Source organism: Plectrocnemia conspersa, unplaced genomic scaffold (assembly GCF_051122295.1).
Source record: "Plectrocnemia conspersa isolate PC_06_02 unplaced genomic scaffold, ASM5112229v1 ptg000011l, whole genome shotgun sequence".
Lineage (NCBI taxonomy): Eukaryota > Metazoa > Arthropoda > Insecta > Trichoptera > Polycentropodidae > Plectrocnemia > Plectrocnemia conspersa.
This window is the reverse complement of record NW_028277175.1, coordinates 22,090,640-22,108,059: the sequence shown is the minus strand read 5'-3', so window position 1 is coordinate 22,108,059 and position 17,420 is coordinate 22,090,640. Positions and strand designations below refer to the sequence as shown.

The 17,420-nt window shown below is 30.7% G+C and overlaps 2 protein-coding genes across 2 annotated transcripts; one reads left to right on the top strand and one right to left on the bottom strand.

The window, feature by feature from the left end:
• The first annotated feature begins 2,780 nt into the window (after positions 1-2,780).
• LOC148229960 (uncharacterized) lies at positions 2,781-7,503 on the top strand. The gene is made up of 2 exons (XM_088197243.1): positions 2,781-2,826; positions 6,804-7,503. The coding sequence occupies exon 2, from the start codon at positions 6,806-6,808 to the stop codon at positions 7,178-7,180; it is 375 nt and encodes a 124-aa protein (XP_088053369.1). The 5' UTR covers positions 2,781-2,826; positions 6,804-6,805; the 3' UTR covers positions 7,181-7,503.
• An 8,417-nt stretch (positions 7,504-15,920) lies between these two features.
• On the bottom strand, positions 15,921-17,202 carry slx1 (structure-specific endonuclease subunit SLX1). Its single transcript, XM_088197211.1, has 5 exons — positions 17,043-17,202; positions 16,793-16,971; positions 16,665-16,716; positions 16,404-16,595; positions 15,921-16,328 (listed from the first exon to the last, which is right to left on the bottom strand). Exons 1-5 carry the CDS (start codon positions 17,118-17,120, stop codon positions 15,945-15,947), a joined length of 885 nt encoding a protein of 294 aa, XP_088053337.1. The 5' UTR covers positions 17,121-17,202; the 3' UTR covers positions 15,921-15,944.
• Positions 17,203-17,420: the final 218 nt, after the last annotated feature.

The following is a 17,420-nucleotide window of genomic DNA, read 5'->3' as shown; positions in this document are numbered from 1 at the left end:
TTAGTATATATTATAATTGATTTGTGACATACTGACATACATACATTGTTACTATTGAAAAAACTGTCAAATTGTCTATATATGTTCATATATCTAACGATTATAAAATGTATTAAAAATAGACGAAAAAGTAGCTATCAAAAAAAGATTACGATTGCACAACTTTTGACCTCATTTATATGCATGTATGTATTTTTTTCAAAGTTTCTCAAAATGATGTTCTCGCCAAGAATAAAACGAATCCAAAGCTGCAAATTGCATTACATTGTAATTTCACGCTAGTTTTATAGTTTATTGTAACACCTGATGATCTAAAATTACATTGTGTTTATTATTTAGTAAGAAAATATTTTTTATTATTGTTTTGTTATATTTATTTATTATTTATAGCAAATTCAAAATTACAAATTTGCTTATATTTCAAAAAAACAGCAATTGTAAAAACATTAAAAATATATGATAAAATATAATTTTACAATTCATATTTTATTTTTGCTGGGCAAAATAAATCTTTAGATTTTTTTTAAAAAGCATAAGGACGAATCAGATGTCTCAGAATCAATATAGTTTTAATCTTCGTAGTGTTAGTAATCTGCCATTGAGAATACTAGCTCGCTTTCCGTTGATGTTGACTTTATTGTAAGCAAAGATTTTTATAAAAGATTTATTTTTGAATCTGTTATTCAGTTGCTTGTAAAATTCTATATTAATTTCGTCTTTTGCGTTTAATATTTTTTGCCGGTTAAATATTCTATTGTTTGTTTCATTTATCTTCAACTGTCAACGTAATCGTCATTAATTAATTTAGTATCCGATTCTAATCTATCTAAATTTAAAAAAACGTTCTAATAAATCTTCCCCATTATTCAAATATACTTTTTGAAGCAACTTACGACGAAGCCCGACTTAGCATTGATTGCAATTATTTTTTGTAAGAAAGTTGTGGTAATATCAGACATCTTTTTCAGTCGAAAATCTCGAATTTCGTGTTAAATTTTTTGACAGTCCCGGTACCCGAGACTTTCTAAGAATAAAATCGCGGATAAATTCAAGGTGACAGCTTGGCTTGACCAAATAAAATCTATGCCAGAAATAGACTGCTTCTCAATGGATTTCGGAACGATTCAAGTGACCTCTTGTGTATAAAATCGTAAGAATTAATTCAATATATTTCAATAGCAGCGTCGCGGCGTAAATATGATCGGGGGAAAGGGAAGAGATCAACGGTTAAGCTCTCCTTCATTTCCTTTATCAATCTAAATGATTAATATGGGAGTGTTATCTTTGTTTAAAATTAATTAACTATCAGGTGCTTTCGTTATGGACTGTAAATTCTAAATTTCACTCAGTGAAGTCCCTGTGTCATATGCAGGGACATCATTACAGCTTTTCCCAAGGGGTTCAAAAGTTAGTCAGTCAGTGGTCGTTTTTTTAATACTTCATTTTAATTAAGATTCATAGTTTTTCATTAAATGACATACATTTTTCTGGTCAAATTCAAAAGAAAATTTATAAAACATCATATATTCCATTAAAATATATATAAAATGTGTAAAATTGTTTCAGAACCATTCAAGTTTGCTTTTGCAGCAACCTATTATTACTGCCATTGAATAATATAAAATATTTTAAACCAAATTCCTTCGTTGAAAATATTTTACTATTTTTTAATAACTTGTTCCGCGCCTCGTTTGCCGTTTTTAGACTACCGCCTACTTAATTATAATATTGCATAAAGACGGTATTTTCACAAGGGATCCCGTTTCAGCGTTAATTGCTTCACTGGTGATCAATTGACTTTCGTTCCTTTTAGGCAGGCCGTTAAAACGCATGGTTTCTTTACAAACACAATGAACAAAAAATCCATAAATCTTTATGACTTTTAAATGAATTTTGTACAAATTGATTCAAAATTTAAATAATTCATATAATTATAAAATAAATGACAGAAGTTGTACTTATTTTATAATTAGTAATGGTATTTATATAATTGATTAAATAATCATTGCAACTTGTAAACTAATCAAGTTTTTATTAAAATTAAAAAAATACTTTTGCATCATCATATTCATTATAAAAATTAAATTTACGGAAAAATCAATCCAGTTTAATCACAATAAAATAATGTATATATTTAGTGCCACAACTGGATACATAAGAAGACTTTAAATATGACTGCTAAAAGTAAATGATATTATTAAGTAAAAAATACATATTGCAAAGAATTTTTTTAATGATTTTAATAATTGATTTTTATATCCTACAACTTTATATTTTTTTTGGGTGAAAAACGATTTCATGAAAAAATAATAATTTTTCACCAAGAAAAGTAAGACGCATTTGTAAAAAAAAAAACAATTATACAAAAGTACAATTTCAATGTAACATCTCTAATATTGCTCTTAGACATCACAAATATTTTATACATTTATTAATATATGTTTAAAAACAATGCCATACATCAATAATATAAATAGTAGCAAGCTCCAAAACTGGGATGGTTTTGAATTAACATCGTCATCGAGCTAAGCTAACGGTTTCTCAATTTATACAATTTTCTAGTCATCCATTGCGAGGCGTGACTCAACACGGACTATAAGGTGCATCGAAGAAAGTGGAACGTCTTCGGATAAGGGCCTCGGACCTTCACGATCCTCTCGGTTTCGTCGCGTCCATGCACATGCATGTGGAACGGCCGGAACCGGTCGGACATCCCCGTTCTCCAAAGACTTATGCCACTCCATACCACTCCATACCTCTCCACTCTTTCGTTTGTATTCAGAGTGGCCTTGATCGTGAACTCAGATCATCATAGCCATTCATTCGGTAAGAAGGTGCGTTCGAGTCAGGCCGTGTTTGTATTGCAGTGGTGCAAGGAAAAGCCGGCTGTTTATTTTTATTGTGAAGTTGTGTTGTTGTTAAAACGTAATATTTTTCGAAAACTGTGTGATTTGTAGTAGTGAAGTCAACGAGGCGTGTGAACTTGAGGTAAATATTTGTGGTTTTTATTTTTTGTTAATGGAAAAGTCACGATTAGTGGAAAATCATTGAAAAATGTATATCTATCGATCTATAATATTTACGTTTAGCTTAAAGTATAAATATTATTTATTATTTTATAGTTTTATCATTATTATAATTTTTAAACATCGATTTAATTTTTTAACATAAAGCATATTTTACTGCAAATTTAGAATTAACTGCAGTGAATAAATTTAATTGTGAATTGAATAAATTATGTGACTCTCTTCCAAACATATACAATTGTTGATTATTAGCATTTTATATAACATACTGGACTGTTGACAACAAGTATATATGAACTATAAATGTGTCCTAGTTTTTTATGTGTTTTATATTTTATTTATACATCGCTGAGATTAAACTTGATTGCATTTTTTATCTCAAACTTCGAAATAAGCAATTTAACCTTTGTAATGTAATTGAAATATAATAACGTATTTGTATTGCTACAAATGTCACAATTAGTCGTAAAATTGATAAAATCGATTATAACAATAAAATTTGTATATCCCTTTATTATTATTTGAGAGTTGAGTTTCATCGTTATTGAGACTTGCTGTTAGATATTTCGGCAGAGATGTACCTTTCATGATCACTCTCTCTCTCTCTCACGAGTTTCTTCGAATTCGTGATCATGTCAGGTGCATCACTACTGAAATATCAAACAGCAAGTTTCAATCGCGATGAAACCCAACATTTAAATAATAGATATATAAGCGAACTTTTAAATAACAGTTATATTATCCGCACGATAGATTAGTGGTATAACTCAGTGACTAATACCAGAAATATCTGGGTTTGATCCTATAAGAACCCTATTTCTATTGTGTTTGAGAAAACGTGTCAAGACCAAATTAGTGATTATAATATAATTATAATTCTGATCGACCATCACAAATTAAGTTTTACTAGATTTTCTTTACCTCACGGATAAATATCGTATATATACATATAGAGTTTTCTTATCTTTGTGGCAAAAATTAAAAAAAATTGTATTGATTAAAGTGTCGTTTGAGTATAAATGACACTTTGAAGAGATATGCATTTAAACAATAGCAATGTTTTTATCATGTTCAGATCTAAACTAGATTTTAACAAACATTGCTGAAAAATGTTATTTAAATCAATCAGGTAGATTTCACTCAATCATATATATATTTAAAAAAATACTACCGAAACCTGAAAAAGAATGACAAGGTCTCACCGAAATGGTGTCACTTATTTGAAAAATGTTACACCTCTCTAAAAATCATAATATTTAAAGTGGGAGTTTGTTATTTTACATGCTTATTATATACTTTGCTATATAGATATTTTATATTGTAAGTATTCATAATGTATAGTTCAAAAGACATTGAACTATTTATTAAATCCTGACGAATCTATCTTTAACTTTATTATGTATTATACTTATTCATTATCATTTTTTTAAATACAATAGACTATTAGCATATTATAAGTTTATTTTTAACGATTATTAATTCTAAGCTAATCCAAAATCTGGTCCATTTTTTTTAATTCACTAATATTATACACAAATACATAATTGTACAAAAAAATTGTACATCTTAGAATGATACATGTTTCATTGTTTTTTTTTAACAAACAACTTATCTAAACCTCTCAAACATTTACTACTATGTATACGAGATCCTAATAATCTTTGACCGAGATAGAGCATCTAAACATCTCTAGCGCGTATGAAATAACTATCCGCCTTTTCTAATAAATAATAATTTATAGACGTTAAAACATAAATATGTGTAATCAAAATCGAGCTTATGAGGTATTGTCTTTCTATCGTATCCGAGTATGGCGTTACTGACCTCAAGTGTAAGTTAGCCAAAAATTTAATCATATAGGTCGATATAGATTTTCATTGATAAATAAAAAAATAAATTACCCACAAATGGAAATCGTTTGTTCACTCTGCATACGGTGATTCTAATACCGATCGATCACGTACGACTTCAAAGTGTCATGCAAAAGTGTGTCGAATTGAATTTTTAAGGATAAATCACTTCCGGGACTGCCTTTCTGAGCTCGAGAGCTACACTTGCATAGTTTTTGGAATTTGACGACATGCTCCCAACCTTTTCTATGCTTCGCACCTCTAAGAAATATTTTATGACTCATAAAATATGCTTTTAACTCATTTCTTCTAAAAATGTTAACAATAAAATCAATCGCGATTGTGAATGAACAATATTTTCATCAATAGTTCATCATTCATGAGTTTGACAAAACGTGGAACTTTCTTGCTGATTTAATCTCATGACTGTCTTTAGTATCAAAAGAGAACTGAATCCAAATTCACACGAGTATGTCGCTGAGTGCTTTTCCACAAATGTTGCAGTAGTAAAATACCTAATTAGTATCTGATATTTTTGGAACGCCTCCACGTCTGCAATTTGGAACAGCCTATGATGTCAATATCATCTGCATATATGTGCCAGTAACTGCACTGACTTTGTGATTTCTGGATGATCTTTAACCGTTTGAATGTTATAAGGACGCCGATGTCCGCTTACGAACGACGACATGAATGCCGCTAGGACACGGGTGACCATTTCTAGTTTTTTTTAAATTAGAAATAATTATTTTCTATACTGTTGTGCATATAATTGTATAAACTGGACTTAATTAAGAAATAGTGATTCACACAAAAAAAAATTTTCAGAATTTTTTTTTTTAAATATATTTATAAAATCATCTATATTTGCCAAAAAATGCTTGTCATTCTTAGCATACACCGCCTAATTTCGCTTGGCACTAAAATCGTTAAAAGAGCAATATTAAAGAACAGGCATGCGAGAGCGTTGCCTGTTCTTTAATAGTTTTAAAATCATCTGAGAGTTCTTTTTGTATGCGGACATAGGTCTCCAGCGACAAAATATTCATAAACCGATTATAATTTATGTACAGGATCTATGAATCTAATATCACCAACGATCTTTTCAAGTGAATAAAAATTTAAGATATAAGAAATGTGAGAGATTTTTTAGAGCAATTACTATATCTATCCTTTTTACTAAAAGATAAGTACTGAAATTATTCAGCTATGTAACACAATTTTATACCCCCTAAACTGTCATTTCTTACCACAGCTTGGTAAATACTGTCTTATTCAACTCATTGACATAAACTAACAACAGTTAATAGGTTACTTACTTTGTAATAGTAACAAATGCCGAGTCTTTTGGGGTTAATATGTAAATATCGATTTATTACATAATAAAAAAATATGTTTAGAAAAGTATGATTTACCCCTGAATCAAATACCCTACAACGCATTAAAAATGTATCTGTTTTTTATAAAATAATGCGTTAGATCTGGTGATTCTCGCCAACAGCCGATATATCTGATTTCGGCAATCGAAGTGTTAAAAAAACTATAAATTAGAACAGGGTTTTAAGTAACCGAAGAATAATTAAAATCGCATTATTTATATAGGATTTGAACATTCTACTTTCCAATTGCTATATCACCGAAATATCTTTATTATTAGAGATTGTAAAAATCGATGTCACTCGCCCGCAGGCTGGAGCGAAGTGTCATTATACTGCAGCGCTCCCTTCAAGTATTAATATAAATACGTAAGAACTCAGTTATACATATATATGCAAGTTTTTGATTACCGCAACAATGAATGCTTAATTTCACGGTTCACAAATCAATATATATCTTCTCGCTTTTCTAAACCACTAACAGTTTGCCCCCAATACTATTCATATTATTATGTTTCTCTAAGTATCCAATACTATTTATCTTCTTCCAGGTATGAAAATGACGCTAGTTTACAAGAGGCTATTCATCATTGCCCTGATCGTCGGAGTGTTGGTATCAGAAAGCATTGCGAGAACTATCAAGAAGAACAAGAGACAGTTGTCCAGGGATCCACTGTACAGACAGCAAGTCCTACAGAGAAAAGAAACGAGTCCAGTCAACTTTTCCAGGCTGGTGGCAATGAGGGTGATATACGGATTGGCCAGCTTGTTCGGCCTAAGAGAGAGACTCAGCGGTATCCTGAACGGAGCCTTCGTGCCACCGGGCGCTGGCGAAGACGACTACGGCTTCAGCTTCGACGACGACGATGACGGCGGGGATTTCTTCGATGGCGGAGACTTCTTCGGCGGCGGAGGCATCTTTGAGTAGCATAATCCAAAATTTAGCAAATTTGCAACTGACGGCCATAAGAGATTCGTTGTGCATCGATTCGAGCGCGAGACGCTCTCGAATAATTGCGTGTAATCAAAACGAAAACTGTATACAATCAGTGCTAAATAACAGTCATCGTGTCGCTATCGATAGATCAAATAGAGCAGTATTGCTACGCCTAGGCGATAATAGTACCGAAGTACCTCCAAAATGTTGTTTTAATAATTTATTTATTTGTTGATAATGTATTATTTATTTATTTATTGACTAGCTATAATTTATTTATTTATTTATAAAATAAACCTAATATTAAAACGTAAGATAAATTTTATTTAATTAATTGGTCGCTAATTGAAGCGTGCTTCGACCTTAGACGCCCGAAGCTACATAACGGTGCTGCCAGCATAAGTAATGCAATTGTAATATTAAAATATAAATTGCGCACGCTTTTTTCGTGCGAAAAGAATTAATTGACTGTAAATTTCATAACATTTAAATTCAAGCGCGTAACCATAGTGTTTTAATTAAAATACTAAATAGCTAAATTGGCGTCTCGCAAACATGGGTAAGTTCTTTTTTAACTTATTTTAAATTTTATGTGTGTATAAAAATAAAAAGTAAAAATTAGGGGAGCTAATTAAAACGATTGTATTTATATGTACATATGTTTTTAAATAATATATTTTAAGTGTTAATTTTACCCGCTGCTTTAATATCAACTCAAGAAATATAAATGAACACATTTTTTTATTATTATGTATATAAAATTTAACCAACTTGATTTAATTATTATTAAGACAGAGAGGTGAATTAATAAACAGCTTTTATTAATTTTATACCGTGCTTTTCAAAGCGCATTTTTTATATTTATTCAAGAATGCTGATAATCGCAATAAAACATTAATTAAAATCATCCATAAATTTAAACGATGCGTGTTTTCGAACACGCATATTTTTTTATTGATGTACTTCACGAAAAACTTGGTCAATAATTTATGCTTTATGGCCATATATGTCAAATTCAAATTTAAAAATATCCACATACGATCGAATAACCTGAAATAAGCTGAAATGAGATCAATTTTCTAAATGGAATTTAGAGCATTTGACGACTTTTCCGAGTGCGTTGATAAGTCAATGTTTGCTTAACAGCTCCATTATTGCGTGTATAAATAATAATCATAACCAAACAACAAAGCATCACTTCACACGTTTAATAAATCAAGCACAATTCACAAGTTTTCACGACTGTCGACAAACGGAAGCCGTTTCTCACATATAGCCCGTCTCGTTTTCGCTCAAATACAATATGATGTATCATACATCAATCGGTTCATTTATCGAGATCGACGAACTTGCGTATCTATTACGTGCATCCATCATTGTAGCCGACTCGTGTGAAAAGTCATAATAAATTCCGATTCCGAATCGAAAACGCGATGTGGAAAAATGTCACCTCGTTAACGTGATATGTCATCAATTGAACCGTGACTGTCGATTTGCGTTCCGAGCATGTGACACAATTTCTCCAATTTCTACTTTGTATACTTACTTAACTGCGTGACTGTCATTTCTTATGAAATTTGAGAAGGCAATAGGCGAATCGGATTCGCCAATATTTGATAATTGTTTATTTTTATCGTGTTATTACTTTTTGAGAAGATTTCCCTCATATTTAATTCACTAATTCTGTGGATTATATCTCCACTTAGCATGTTAGCTACAATTACATAAAAAGTTTATTTAAAAAAAGTAATCCTTATCAAGTGGCTCAACAAGTAAATAATAATTTAATTAAAGAACCGAGAGCCACCTGTTTTATACACAATTTTTACAAGCATCGTAATGAGTCATTGTAACACTTGGATGAGCAATATTATAGTTTTAAATAAATATTAAATAAATTTCGTATTGTTCGTAATGAATAACCACTTCATTCAAATAAAATTTACAGGTTTAATTGGTTGTGCATTAATAATATTTTTGTGAATGTAACTGATAATATAAATTATTATAAATACATTGGTCTCAATTAATATAACAATTACATAAGATATTCAATTCCCCCGTGAGAAAAATGAAAATAGCATTACAATTTATCTCGTTCATTCGTTTTAACATACTATTCAGCTCAGACATTCCCAAATCTATTTACCCTACCCCCCCCCCCCTTTATATAATAAACTACTCTGCCCACCTCCCCCTAGAAATCTACATTTAATTTAGTTAAGAAACATAAAAATACTGTTCTATTTTTTTGGTTGCTTGTATAGTGTGACTAGGCATTCTGGTTTCTCAATGTTTTTCATTTCTCAAAAGCTTCCCAGAAAGCATGCATATTTTCTAGCATCTGGCACGGACTCACCCTTTCTTATGCAGTGGTATTAAAAATACAGCTGTTATAAAATTAAAAATATTTTTTACCGCACTCATAAACACGTTCCACTAAATACTCCGAAGAAAGTGAAATTAAAATCTTTTGATCTATAGCCCAAAATCCAGGACATAATGTAGCTATCTGCTTTTGCAGTCAGAACTGATGGTAGCCATTCTTGTAATTAAATTTTAATTCCTCATTTGTAGTTATTTCTATCAATTTATCCTACAACATTAAAGATTATTTTGCGATTATTCTTGAAAAATGATCCAGAAACCAATTCAAAACGTTGATTTTAAGAATATCTTCAAATAGTTTGAAGTCACAAATAAGAGCCTCTGAGTACTGACAATAGGTAAGCAAGCTTTCGTAATATTTTTCTACTGTTGATAAATTAGGAAATAAGCTAAATTACTTCGTCTGAAATTCAGTTTTGTACAAAAGAAGTTTTGCCATAAGCTTAGAAATAACAGTGTATATTTTGATTAAATTTAATCCATCGTCTTTGAGTTTTAATGTTTTATTAAATTTCCGTCAAATAAGAAATGTCATTTTTGAGATCAATCAAATTGGCTCCTAATGCATTATCTTTGTTTTTTAAGAACTCTAGCACTCAATCAATCAGTTTATAAAATCTATCCAAACAGACATTTTGATAGCCAATAAACTTCTGTATGAAACAACAAGAGATTGAATTCTTCATCGTTGCCAATACATTAAATGAATTGCTTTTAATTTTGTTAATTGCTTAAATTACATAATGTAACGACCTATGACATAGGTCGTCTACATAGGTTCTATGTAGTCGTTCACTCAGATTCTTGGCAACTTAATGTTGATGATAAATGATACAGTGTACAGGTATTACATTCAGCACTGCAACTTTTAAATATGCCAGAAATCCCCTGTAGCACCCCATCAGTAGCAACTGTAGGTATTACTTTTATTTTAAGAAGCTCTTTATAAATCGCACATATGCTCAAAATAAGGCTTCATTTCCTTGCAAAGCTCACTCATCAAGCTATTAGATAACTGACATGTCTTTAAATATTAACACAAGCCAATACATGCTGAGCTTCCTGGCACGCTTGCATTTCCAATTTCTGTAGGTTAAAATTTGTCGATGGATTTGACCACCGATCGGTTATAATTTTATTTAACGGTTTATTTTTGGAGAAAACAAATCACTGCGAAATTAATTGTATGTTACACAACAGATAAAATGATTTTTTATAGATTTCCTATCTTATCTTTTTTCTTTATGCCACTGGATTGTTCCATCGCTCGCAATTGAGCCCAAACTTCTATCTCAACCTAACCTAAGCAAATTAACCATTATATTTATTTATGTTAGGTTTTGGTTTGAACAGTAAATGGACGTCTCGCAACTGTCAAAGCGTGCACGCGCGCGCACATACACCACATTAGTACATCACGCAGTAATATAAAACCGATGGTTTTTGGCCGTCGCGCCACGTTGCACCCTGCTAATTAACAAGTACCTTGTTTAACCAAATTCAATGGAAATTAAATCAACCTGCCCTCCCCTGTAAGGAAAGCGAATATGCTCTCGTGAATATAAATTATATGCACAATTGAATATATTTAACCTCATTATCGACTAATACATATTGTTTTCTCCGTATGTCTGAATTTTATCAAGATATAACATATTAATTAAAAAATACTACGTTATATACATAATACACTGTTATTAATCATTAAAAAATAATTTAAATTTTTGCGCGATTAAAGCGATAAAAGTCAGCCATTTTAAATCATAACAATTAATAAATCGAGCATGAACAAATAATTGCTTTAATTATTTTCTTCTCATTTTTTTTATAAAATTAATAGAATAAATATAGATATTACAAAAAATAATTGTATGTATTTTAAACTAATTAATTAAAACATTAAACCGTTTAATCCCGGATACGCTACTTATTAACGCGTCGCGTTCGACGAGCTAAAATCAAGTACAAAAGATCGATTTGAGTTTGGAAATGTGTGTCGCAAAACCGCTAAGATCACATGCCGGCCCAAAGAAATGGTCCACTGGATTTTTCTCTTCCATTGTGAGCACAAAACGAGATAATTAAACAAAGGGGGGATTCTTACGCCGACGTAATTGCTCGATGTCACTATCAATGCCATAACGGTCTTTTTTCGCAGACGACGATCAAGATGTTTTCATCGTTTTCTTTAGAAACATTTCTCTCTCGATTCATCGCTCAATTAAATGCCAGCCATTATGTTAATCTCACGCGGAAAAAAACATATGATTTGATGAAATAAAAAATATATTTATTACCATACAGTCATTCTGGGTTTTGCCACAATGACCCACTATGAATATGTTTATATACAAATATTATGCTTTCGGGGATTAAAAAAATGTAGCAAAAGTGAAAGTCGGTTAATCGAAATAGAATTTTGCTGACTGGATTAATGCACACGTTAGCATCCCCAAATTAACCTTTTTTTTAGTGTCCTTTGATATTTTCAAAATCTGATACCTTAATTAAGTATGCAATTAAAAATGTCTATGGACAAGTTTAGTTTATTTTATCGCCTCTTTTAACAAGCCAACGATTTAAAAACAATGGAAGCAGATAATTCTTCCAAAATATCTCTCGTTTATCCCAAAAGAGAATCAGCACAATCTTTCTTACAGGTGGTTGTGTACCTGATCTAGTCGAGAAGAGTCGGTTTCGGATCTTTATAGTTCACTCGTACACTTTCTGGAGTGACAGACATGCATCACCGTAATGAACTTTTATCCGTCAATGAATTTTAATAAGTTTGTACCGACTGACGCCAATTTTAATGAGCGAAGTTTTTATTTCTTCAAAGTTTTTTGTTATTAATTATCGTATATAAATATTATCTTTGTATAATGATTACATGATTATGTATATATGAATTCTATATTCTTTATACAAATTACCGTATCATTCATTCTTAAAAAAGGGCTCAGGGGCCTCCAAATGCTTAATCTACCAATTAACATGTCATGTATACAGAATACGTACATAACCCAACTGAATATTTTTTGCTTATATTTTTTTAATAAAATTCAACTTGTGGCTTTCAATCATTTTCACTCTGAAGGTGTCATCCGGCGAAAGTTCATCGTCCGCTTACCGTTATTACAGTCGGGTCCAAAAATTTATGATCGAGGTGTATGTGTGAAAAATATACTTTTTTCTACCGAAATCGGGTCAATTTGATATTAAAGGCCGAGTGAATAAATTAGCGCTTGAAATTTCACATTGGATAATGCACGCTGTTGCTTTGTTCTATGACCCGCCGAAATAGAGTGAAATTAATGGTCGACCCGGTTCGGATACCTATGCTACGATTCGTTGATTGTGCATATAAAAATCAAGATAGGTATGTACCTGTCATGCCTCTGATCAAATGTGCAACAAGCCATTTGTATTGGTCAGTCGTAGAAATGACTTGAAATCTTAATCCAAGAAGTGAAGCACGACTATTTATATTTTTATGTAAAGATTAACTTGATTTATACACATTATTATCATATATTATAGTTAATAGAATACATGATATGCGGTCTCACTACTACAAGAAAGAGTACGGGTCAAATCCTTTTTTTTTTAATTTCGCCTTTTTAAATAACGTGTTCATAAAATACTTAGACCAATATCCAGTGTTAACGATGCAATTATGAAATTAATTTATTCTTTCAGCTGCAAAATAATTTAAGGTTCTGATATCTCTTGTCCGACAATAATTACAGATAGATATTTGGTAACTGGTAATATTGATTGTTAATTATTTTTTTAATAAAATTATAGTCCACAGTGCCCAGCTGTATCTATAAGACATTTGCTAGAGACGTATAACCTAATTGGGAAATTTTATTATGAATTTTATTAAGTTTGCCAATTAATTTCGCTTCCGCAAAAATATTTTTTTCCGCGTTACGACGCTTGAAAAGAAATCGGATGAGTAAAAAAATATTATTGGGTCTGGCTTTATACCACATTCATTGAGAAATGGATCTAGATCCTGAAAACAGAACTTGAACCGATTTGCAATGTCAGAAAAACTAAAATTAGAGTTTATTTTGTAATTTAAAATAAAATTAATTTCTTGTGTTTTTAATATGATTGATAAATAAAAATCCATATTCATAATAATCTCTACTCTAATCATATTTTCACGTTATTATAATATAATATGTATAAAAATATAATATACAATAATTTATATAATTGTCCAGTTCATCAACTGAAACACTCCCTATTACGCACATTATAATCATAAAAAGGGCCAGGTCGACTCGTTTTAACCATCGAAGAAAAAATGGTTTCTTTGTTTAAAATGTGACATCGCGGGAGACCTCTTAATAAAGGATTAATAAATAATAAAGGAGTAACTATTTATCGCCTTTAGAAAACATAGCGCGTGTAGCCGTTTTCAGTTTACCTTATCTTCCAACGGCAATATATTTCAAAGAAATTCGCCACCCTTCTCTAACTGGTCGTCCCATTGAAAACAGGCGGACAACAAAATCCGCCATGAAGTATAAGTACTGGAACCCTGGCAACTAGAAATCACTTCCACTCGGACGGTTAGTCTGGGAACCTCCGCTCAGACATTTCATTTGATCACTTCCACTCAGATGGTTCGTCAGGCACTTTCCATCTTCAAGGGACCTTCAGCTTGGATCGTAACCCAGAGGAGAACAATTATACTTCGGATCAGCAAAGATCACAGAAACTGAGCGACTTCGGAGACGTCTGCGGCCTACGAATGCACCCATGGACAACCCGTCTCAACTGTTTATCTTTGTCTTGAGCAAATAAAAACCCCAGATTCTATAATCAAAACATAATATGTTGTTTGTTTGTCTGTATATAATTAAATTGAAATAAAGTCGAGACATAATAAAACATTTCTATTCATTAAAATTTCACATTCTTTTAATTTATTAACATTTCTTTCTGAAAAGAGTTCTACACCAGAATAGTTTTCTCTTTAAGATAGTATACTACTATGTATGTATCATATTTACTAATATTTATATCATGATGTTAAATTTAAATCATATTTCTAATGCATCTTGTTTTATGTATTATGTTAAATTTTGCCTATTTAAATTTAAAATGGCTCCATCCTAAACCATTTTCGGAATCTGACAGTGGTCATGAATTTAAAGAAGTAATAAGTGACGTTTATCATAAAAAAAGGAGTGGAAGGCCATTCGTTGTCCTTAAAAACTCGAGAATTATTTTTTGAAATAACAGTTCTGATAGGCGCAGAACTTAATGAACAATGTCAAGAAGTGTTCAAAACTGATAATAGTTAACCTGTTACCAAAAACTCTGCGCTAGACGGGTGATAAAAAAGAGCAGGCGCAAAATATATATGAAATTGGAAACAAAATACTCGTTCCCAGATTCGCTAAATGCAGAAAGTATATAAAGACTAATATATAAATTGCTTTGGAGTTTTTAGTTTGTATGCTTTGTAACTTTTATATAAATATCCTTCGTAATAAACATATAAAATAAACACCTTTTCTGGAGATGGCTTCAAGTATTATTACACCTAAAGCACATACGTATGTATATAACCACAACAAAAATCTTGAAATCTCTAATTAGACCGGTGTTAAGATACTTCAAAATCACTGACGCTGAACTATGCCGGCTGTCAAAAACTATGTATAACGGAGCAAAAATTCCGAAAAAGATTTTTGATCCGATGGTTTTGCAAGCAGTGTTATGAGCCTATAAAAACAAAATGGGATGATCACCTTTATTGCTTGAAAAATTCGACATCAGGAAAACGTCTGATATAAAACGACATAGCTTGAAATTCGCGAAATTCATGGATGAAATCCTGAGCAACAAAAGCATCACTAAAATCAAAAAAATAATCATTTTTAATGTAAAATTTATTAAAATATAATTAATACATACATAGAGCAATATAATATTGTAATAAAAAAATATTTCAGAAGCAAGATAATTGACAATCGAAATTCGATGTTTATGTAGTTCTCTAAATTTATAATCGACCCAAGAATTTCTACAAATATTCAGAGGTCTCATGGGCATCAACTAAACTAGTTGGTGCCCATGAAATTATTTATAACAGTAACATATAAGATGGCCATACTTTTTGATTTATATAATATAAATTTATATCATCAATATTCGTAACAATTGTTGATTTAATTAGTATTATAGTAATATAATTTCTGTAAAAATGTAAAAAATTAAATTAAGTATTATAAATATTATACAAATATCAATGTACACTGCACAAACGCAATATATATTTCTTTCAGGTAAAATTGCAAAAAAATAAATAATGTAAATATTTCATATTTTTGTTTTCTATATTTTAAAAATCAGATTCATCAGAACAGCCGTTTGTATCAGAATTTACATTGTTCTTCACATCAGTACAACCATTCATTTTTCGTATAAGATCACCCCAAAGCATCTTAGTTTCACATCTAGGACAATCGCCCTCGACTGGAACATATTCACCATGCACCAAAAATACATCTGCTAAACAATTGATATGGCTGATAAAAGTGCATTTATTATTTAAACAAGACAATCTATTGTTTGCCTTAATGAAGTTATTGCACAACACACAATAATTTGTATAGCCCAGCTTATCTATTTCCTTCATATAGACATCTTCTTGCGAATTTACAATTTTTTTGCTCTTGATCGGACCGTAGCAAATGGGCATATGGAAAGGGGGTGTTTTATTTGGCTGTAAAATTTAAAATAAATATGTATGTATATAAATAAAATGTAAATATATGAAGTTATTTTATGAAAATAATACCGCAAAATTTTGTAAATAATCTGTTTCCAACCATCGAATAGTGAGTGGAAGTCGTTTCCATGGACCGACCCGGAGCATCTCTGATAGTATTCTAACCCGATATTCAACTTCAGATTCTTTCTTACTCCTTTTCTTGTGTTCTACGTGATGTAAACGTCGTGAACTTTGAGGATTTTGCCAAGCCCATTCAAACTATGATTTAATACAATTAAAATAAATAAATTTATTTTTTAATATAAATATCAATACATTACAAATTACCCTTAATCCAGAAATACTATTGGGAAAACCATGGATAATTAAAATCATTTTCCTAAAAATATTTTTCTTAGTCATTAATAATATCTATATTATCTCAAAAGAATATTGGTTAAGCAAGATAATCATACCACGGGCCTTTATTGTTGGTCTTTTTGGCACCACCACAATATATTCCCTTATTGTGTTGATTTATTCTCCTATTTGGGTCGACTGTGAATCCAATATAAGTTTTACCTAAATGTTTGTCATTTAAAGAGTATAAAAGGTAAACGCCGATAAAACTTTCGATTACTTCTGGCTTATCCATCTGAAATTTAACCTAAGTATTAAATATAACTAAAAAAAATCACTTAAACACAGGCTTAATCAAGAAATTACTTTGAAATCCAGTAAGTTTTGAAATGACAGATGTCTTTTTAAAACATCGAATGCCTTAACACAATAAAAGTCGTCCATTAAATAAATATTTAATTGTATGTAAAATTGTTTTTGCTCACTAATAATAATTTATAAAATATTCACAAATTAAATCGTTATATGCTCTAATAATATTTTATATATATTTCGCTGCGGTCGTATTAGTTCCTCCTTTTTCTTTTAACCTTCCATACCTCACGTCACAGAAGCAAAATTATTTTGATTTACAAAGAAAACGATAGCATAGGTAGTATAAAAATAATTATTAAAAATTTAAAATAATAAAAATACATTAGGCTTCCTTGTGAACAAATTTAACTTCGTGGTGTCACATTTTTG

Coding starts and splice junctions, on each gene's coding strand:
- LOC148229960 (XM_088197243.1), top strand. CDS start 6,806: ATGAAAATGACGCTAGTTTACAAGAGGCTATTCATCATTGCCCTGATC.
- slx1 (XM_088197211.1), bottom strand. CDS start 17,120: ATGGACGACTTTTATTGTGTTAAGGCATTCGATGTTTTAAAAAGACAT. Junction 16,717..16,792: donor ACCAACAATAAAGGCCCGTG/GTATGATTATCT, acceptor AAATATTTTTAG/GAAAATGATTTTAATTATCC. Junction 16,596..16,664: donor ATAGTATTTCTGGATTAAGG/GTAATTTGTAAT, acceptor ATTAAATCATAG/TTTGAATGGGCTTGGCAAAA.